Source organism: Penaeus japonicus, unplaced genomic scaffold (genome assembly GCF_977035675.1).
Source record: "Penaeus japonicus unplaced genomic scaffold, GWHDUDI00000001_assembly GWHDUDI00000013, whole genome shotgun sequence".
NCBI classification, from domain to species: domain Eukaryota; kingdom Metazoa; phylum Arthropoda; class Malacostraca; order Decapoda; family Penaeidae; genus Penaeus; species Penaeus japonicus.
The window spans coordinates 45,790,280-45,797,666 of NW_028234415.1; the positions used below are offsets into that span (position 1 = coordinate 45,790,280).

Below are 7,387 nucleotides of genomic sequence, written 5' to 3' on the forward strand. Positions count from 1 at the left end.
TGTGTGTGTGTCCTCATATCACCTTACCACATTAAGCCTAATTAAAAAAAAAAGTGTATAGTAATATGAAGACAAGAAATGCCTCTGAAATCCAGATGAAATACAGTAAGTGACTAATTTCAGGAAACAGACACAGAAATCATAACTCCAAATATGGCTGGATATGATTCAGTGAAAACAATACAGGGTGTGTGTGTATACAACCAGGTGTTGCAGAGAGAATGCATGTGACTGCAAGCATAGCTGTCATAGGTGGGTATAGCTGACGATGTGGACAGCTATGGATAAGACTAGCAACAAGACAACAATAGCAGTGTAGGTTAACATAGGAGATAATATATATATTTATATAGGACTGTAGTGTGTATGTAGACAATATTATACAAACGTTTAAAACATCTGTCGATAGGTGTAACAGTAATGTGATAATAACACTATATCATTCATAGACAGTAATATATATGAATGTACCATAAATGATCATATACTGGTTAAGAATAAGGAATTAATCCTATAACTGCGAAGACATTTGTAGAAAGGTGTGCTAACATTAAGGCATAGGTAGAAATTGTGTGTGTGTGTGTGTGTGTGTGTGTGTGTGTGTGAGTTTGAGTGTATGCATAAGTGTGTGTGTGTGTGTGAGTGTGTGCATGTGTGTGTTTGAGTGTGTGTATGAATGTGTGTCTGTGTGTGTGTGAGTTTGAGTGTGTGTATGAGTGTGTGTCTGTGTGTGTCTGTGTGTGTGTGAGTTTGAGTGTGTGTATGAGTGTGTGTCTGTGTGTGTCTGTGTGTGTGTGAGTTTGAGTGTGTGTATGAGTATGTGTGTGTGCGTGTGTGTGTGTGTGTGTGTGTGTGTGTCCAGGTGCCACATCCAAACGCAACACGCGGGTGCCAGGCTGCGCGTCACGTGACCAGACAGTGCCACTCAGTCTCGTGCTGTTGAGCGAACGCGCCGCCGTAACATCTCTTCAGAAAAAAATATATTCCTAAAGTTGAACAGACTGCGAACTTTTCTCTCTCATTATGATTTTCAAACTTAAAAGAAGAAAGAGTATTTGTTTTATTCATGTTTTCGTTGTTTTAAGGAGTCGGGGACATGGCAGAGTTACAATAACATGCACTGGTATATCTCCACAATCATGCACTTACCTTCTGAGTTGCTTCATGACCATTTTTTTTTTTTCTATTTTCAATATCCAAAAAACTTCTCAGAGGTGGAATGTCATAATAGGAATAGATTTGTGTACATATACAGTTTTCATAGAATGACCGGGATTTCGAAAACGCAACGAAATTAGATTATCGGAATTCTGAATTGCTTATAGATTTTGGGAGTTGTTGGAGTGATTTAGCCAATTGCTAAATTAGGTATGAACTTTTTGAACACTATGAGCTAGGCCACTGAAACGCCCCTTGCCTCTCAAAAGGCTCGACAAAGACCAAAAACATATAAACAAAACAAACGAAATTTGCAATAAACTCGATATATATTTTTAGTTTAAAACAAAGGGATGAGCAATAAACACTGGTTCCGAAACAGATCGTTATACTTTTTTTTTTTTTTTTGCAACACCAAAAAGACGCGAGAGATTGCGCGCGTGAAACTTCCCCCCGTGGCAGCGGGTGGGAGAGACCGAGGAACTATAACCTCCTCTCTCTTGGCCCGCGCGGGGAACACTGAACTGCCCTCCTGACACGATCCGACCAGACCGCGTGGGGCCGACCTCATTGCCACATGTCGCCACTTGTTCTCACTTGTAAACGCCAGATTTCCCTCAATTTTTCCCTTTCATTTTTCCTCCTTTAAAATCTCAAAGTTTATTGTGTAGACGCTAACAATCAAAGGATTCACTAACAAGTTTGAACGAATGTTTATAACTTCCTTTCCAACCATAACGAAGAAAAAATAAAAAGTGTATATCTTATATATTTTTTTCGGGGGGAAAAAAAAAATCCTTCTCCAGATTTTCACTTTTCACAGAGCATCCTTTAAAGCACACTTAATGGTATTACAGCAGCGGAGGGTGGCCAGCGCGCTACATTTTTATCGGCCAAGTCGGTGATATTGAAACAAGGAGGGCCGCTCCCGTAGATTTACACACGCGGCGGCTGCCAAGACGAGGGGAAAGGGGGAAACAGAGTGAGGGAAAAAAGGGGAGAGGAAGAGAGGTTAATGTTGAAGCTGCTGTTCTCTTTTCTTTATACTTTTAATATTTTCTTGAGACTGTGATATCCTTGATAAAGGTAATATCTTTTGTGTAAGTATATGCGATGGTAAAACATTAAATTTTTTGTAGTGATTTAGGAATTTATTACCCCCCCCCCCGATATCACCCCCTTTACCCCCGATATCACCCCCTTACCCCCGATATCACCCCCCTTACTCCCGATATCACCCCCCTTACCCCCGATATCACCCCCCTTACCCCCGATATTACCCCCATTACCCCCCCCACCCCCGAAATCATCCCCCCTTACCCCCCGATATCACCCCCCTTACCCCCGCTATCACCCCCCATACCCCCGCTACCACCCCCCTTACCCCCGCTACCACCCCCTTTACCCCCGATATCACCCCCCTTACCCCCGCTACCACCCCCTTTACCCCCGATATCCCCCCCTTACCCCCGATACTCCCAGCAATATCCTGCGGGAACCCAGCGAGCGACGCAACTTCTTCAACTCTGCAAGAATAACGGGTCCTCGGACGCCCGCGTCGATGTGTATAATCCGGCCAATCTTGACGGAGGTTCTATTGACAATAAGAGAATCGCAGACGGAAAAAGTTTCGGCAGAGAAAAGAAAGTGAAAAGCGATCAGCTTCGGGGGGTCTTTGCGGAGAGGAGGAGGAGGAGGAGGAGGAGGTGGACGACGAGAAGGAGGAGGCGGGATGAGGAAGGGGAAGAGGAGGAGGAGGCGGGACGAGGAGAAGGAGGGGGAGGAGGAGGGGGAAGAGGAGGAAGAGGGGGAAGAGGAGGGAGGAGGCGGTAGGACGAGGAGGAGGAGGGGGAGGACGAGAAAGAGGAGGCGGGATGAGGAAGGGGAAGAGGAGGAGGAGGAGGTGGGAGGACGAGGAGGAGGAGGCGGGATAAGGAAGGGGAAGAGGAGGGGGAAGAGGAGGAGAAGGCGGGAGGACGAGGAGGATTAGAAGGAGGAGGCGGGAGGACGAGGAGGAGGAGGGTGAAGAGGAGAAGGAGGCGGGAGGACGAGGAGGAGGAGGAGGGGGAAGAGGAGGATTCTAATGTTTGTTCGTCTGTTGGTTTGTGTGCCTTTTCTTCTCTTCCCTTGTTTATGTTCTTCCTTTCCTACTCCTCCTACTCCTCCTCCCCCCTCTCTCTCTCTCTCTCTCTCTCTCTCTCTCTCTCTCTCTCTCTCTCTCTCTCTCCTCCTCCTCCCCTCTCTCTCCTCTCTCTCTCTCTCCTCTCTCTCTCTCTCTCTCTCTCTCTCTCTCTCTCTCTCTCTCTCTCTCTCTCTCTCTCTTCTCCCCTCTCTCTTTTTCTCCTCTCTCTCTCTCTCTCTCTCCTCTCCTCTTTCTCTCTCTCTCTCTCTCTCTCTCTCTCTCTCTCTCTCTCTCTCTCTCTCTCTCTCTCTCTCTCTCTCTCATATTTTCTCTCTCTCCTCTCTCTCTCTCTCTCTCTCTCTCTCTCTCTCTCTCTCTCTCTCTCTCTCTCTCTCTCTCTCTCTCTCTCTCTCTCTCTCTCTCTCTCTCTCTCTCTCTCTCTCTCTCTCTCTCTCTTTTACCAGAGTTTTCCATCCTCCTTGGTCCTACAGCGCAGTTGAAGTAGTAATCGTTTTTCTTTTAGTAAAAAAATGAAACGATTTTGTGTGCTTGCCCATGTCCATGTACGTGTGTGTGTGTGTGTGTGTGTGTGTGTGTGTGTGTGTGTGTGTGTGTGTGTGTGTGTGTGTGTGTGTGTGTGTGTGTGTGTGTGTGTGTGTGTGTGTGTGTGTGTGTGTGTGTGTGTGTTTGTGTGTGTGTGTGTGTGTGTGTGTGTGTGTGTATATGTGTGTCTGTGTGTATGTGTGTGTGATTGTGTGTGTAAGTGTGTGTGTGTGTGTACACGTATATGTATGAATGTGCTTACTCTTGTGTGCGTGATATCATTGTATGTGCACGCTCATGCTACCCAATCCTATCTTTAACGAAGCTTTTAAGCGGGGCGACGCTAGTGATACACGTATCTTAGACTCTCTGGGGCTTTTCTTATTCCTTTACTTAATTCTGCGCAAAAGGGGAACAGGGATAATGGATGATGATAATGGTGATGTTGCGGAAGATGTAAATGATATCAATAATGATAATATAATGATGCAAATTATGCTAATAATGATATCGATAAAGGGAATAGGATGATGATAATCATATCAATTGTAATAACAATAACTATGTGGATAATAATGATAGTTATGATGATAGTGATAGCGAGAGGGAGGATACTTGTAATAAAGGATAATGATAGCCATGGCAACACCAAAAACAATCATGATAATGATAATAATGAATATAGATTTAGTGATAACAACAATGATAGTAATAATGATAATGATGATAATAATGATAATGATAATAAAGATCCTATTATGTATTTGATAGTAATAACAAAAATGATAGCAATAATAATTATAATGATAGTAATGATAACAACAATTATACTGATAATAATGAATATGGTAATAATGACAGTTATAATGATAATAACAATGGTAATGATGATGATTCCGATAATGAATATGATAATAATTATAACAATAATAATGATGATACAATAATATAATACAATAATAATAATAATACTCATAATAATGACATTAGCAATAATCATCGTAATAACAATAATGATAACGATAACGATGATGACAATCAAAATGATAGTAAAAACAATACACATCCTTATAATGCACAAAATCTAAAAACCTCCCAAAAATCTATAATGCAACGTAACTTCGAGCAAGGGCAATAACATCACAATTTCCGGCTTTTCACCTTCGTTCTGTTTTCAGGAAGTTAAGGAAGTTATCGGGGAGTCAGCCAGTAGTCGCGGGTCAGCTGAGCGCGATGGGACTCGGGCTGGGATCGCCACTGCAAGGTCATCCTACGAGTTGCTGGGGAAGGGGGGAAGGGGGGAGAGGGGGTGTCTCATGGGAGAGTGGGGGAGAGGGGGGGAGAGTGGAAAGACAGGGGAGGGGGGGAGGGGGGGTGGGAGAGGGGGGAGTGGAAAGACAGGGGAGATGTGGGGAGCTCATCCTACGAGTTGCTGGGGATGGGGGGGAGGGGGGGTGTCTCATGGAAGAAGGGGGGATGTCTCATGGGAGAGAGAAAGGGGGGTTGGAAAGACAGGAAAGAGGGGGGGGATGTGGGATGGGAGAGGGAGGGGGTGTCTCATGGGAGAGGGAGGGTGGGGAAAAAGTGGAAAGACAGGGGAGGGGGGGGATGGGAAAGGGGGGGGGGGAGTGGAAAGATAGGGGAGGGGGGATGTGGGAAGCTCATCCTACGAGTTGCTGGGGAAGGAGGGAAGGGGAGAGTGGGGGAGAGGGAGGGGGTAGTGGAAAGACAGGGGAGAGGATGGGGGTGTCTCATGGGGGAGGGGAGGGATGTCTCATGGGAGAGAGAAGGAGGGAGTGGAAAGACAGGGGAGGGGGGGATGTGGGTATGGGAGAGGGAGGGGATGTCTCATGGGAGAGGGGGGGGTGTCTCATGGGATGGGGGGGGGTCTCATGGGAGAGGAGGGGGGGGTGAGTGGAAAGACAGGGGAGGGGGGAATGAGAGGGGGTTGCATCTTGGAGGGGGGTGGGGATGAGTGGAAAGACAGGGGAAGGGGGGCGGGGGATGAGTGGAAAGACAGGGGAAGGGGGCGGGGGGTGAGTGGAAAGACAGGGGAGGGGGAGGATGTGGGTATGGGAATGAGAGGGCGTTGCATCTTGGGGGGGGGGGTGGGGGAAGTGAAAAAGAGAGGATGGGGGTGTGTGAAGGTTCTTGTATGAATGGAGGAAAAGTGCTCGTGTGTGTGTGATTGTGTGTGTGTGTGTGTGTGTGTGTGTGCAGCCACATACAGATTCCCATGCAGATACCCAAACAAACCGAAACACAAACCTTTAAGCATTCATTCAGGCACCCCGACCCATAAGTCACCGCACCCACCTGCATGAGCGCCCCCAAGCAAATCGCTGCAACAACAACGTACACACACACACACACACATACACACACACACACACACACACACACACACATACACACACACACACACACACACACACACACACATACACACACACACACACACACACACACGCACGCACGTTCACACCATCAAACACGCTCACTAACTCTCTCTCTCTCTCTTTCTTTCTCTTTCTTTTTCTCTCTCCGTCTGTCTCACTCTCCCTCTTCCTCTTTCTCTCTCTCTCTCTCTCTCTCTCTCTCTCTCTCTCTCTCTCTCTCTCTCTCTCTCTCTCTCTCCCTCTCTCTCGCTCTCTCTCTCCCTGTAAAAATATCAGAAATGAACCTCTATATGAATATGGTACTGTGGCTTAGGCTGTGAAGAACATGGCCGAAACAGCTCTCTTGGTTTTAATGCTTAAGCTTGAACAGACATATGTTTGATCGAGGGCTGCTCTTCCGAGATGGACACTTGGAATGTGATGAGGGAAGTGTTGCATCAATATATAGCTCTTGCAAAGGGAAAGACAAAACAAGACGTATGCCTGACGTGACGTGACAATAAGAGAGGGGTAAACAGGTAGGTGAAGCAATGAGTGTACGTATATGTATTTATATATGTATATGTGGTAGAATATGTTTGGAACAACTAGAATGACATGAAAGATACAAATTACATTGACGATTGCATTAGCTAGAATACAATAGCAAAAGCATACATGTGCAAATGATATTCGAAGGACATAATAACAATTACTGCAGACATAATACATAAATACAATAAGTTATCACAAGGTTACACTCCCTCTCCCTCTCCCTCTCTCTCAGACACAGGAGAGGGTCTGAAGCACTGAAGCACACAAGCACTGAAGCACACAAGCACTGAAGCACACAAGCACTGAAGCACACAAGCACTGAAGCACACAAGCACTGAAGCACTGAAGCACACAAGCACTGAAGCACACAAGCACTGAAGCACACAAGCACTGAAGCACTGAAGCACACAAGCACTGAAGCACACAAGCACTGAAGCACACAAGCACTGAAGCACCAAAGCACTGAAGCACTAAAGCACTGAAGCACACAAGCACTGAAGCACCAAAGCACTAAAGCACACAAGCACTGAAGCACTAAAGCACACAAGCACTGAAGCACACAAGCACTGAAGCACACAAGCACTGAAGCACACAAGCACTGAAGCACACAAGCACTGAAGCACACAAGCAC

The 7,387-nt window shown here is 46.0% G+C and overlaps 1 protein-coding gene across 1 annotated transcript in view; it reads right to left on the minus strand.

Moving 5' to 3' along the window:
* Positions 1 to 2,217, minus strand: part of LOC122257846 (cell adhesion molecule Dscam2) — a gene marked incomplete in the record, with an annotated part of 309,226 nt that extends 307,009 nt beyond the window's left edge. The window contains 1 exon segment of the mRNA XM_086543640.1: positions 1,150 to 2,217. Coding sequence (XP_086399766.1) covers positions 1,150 to 1,172 — 23 coding nt within the window.
* Between the last annotated feature and the right edge of the window lie 5,170 nt (positions 2,218 to 7,387).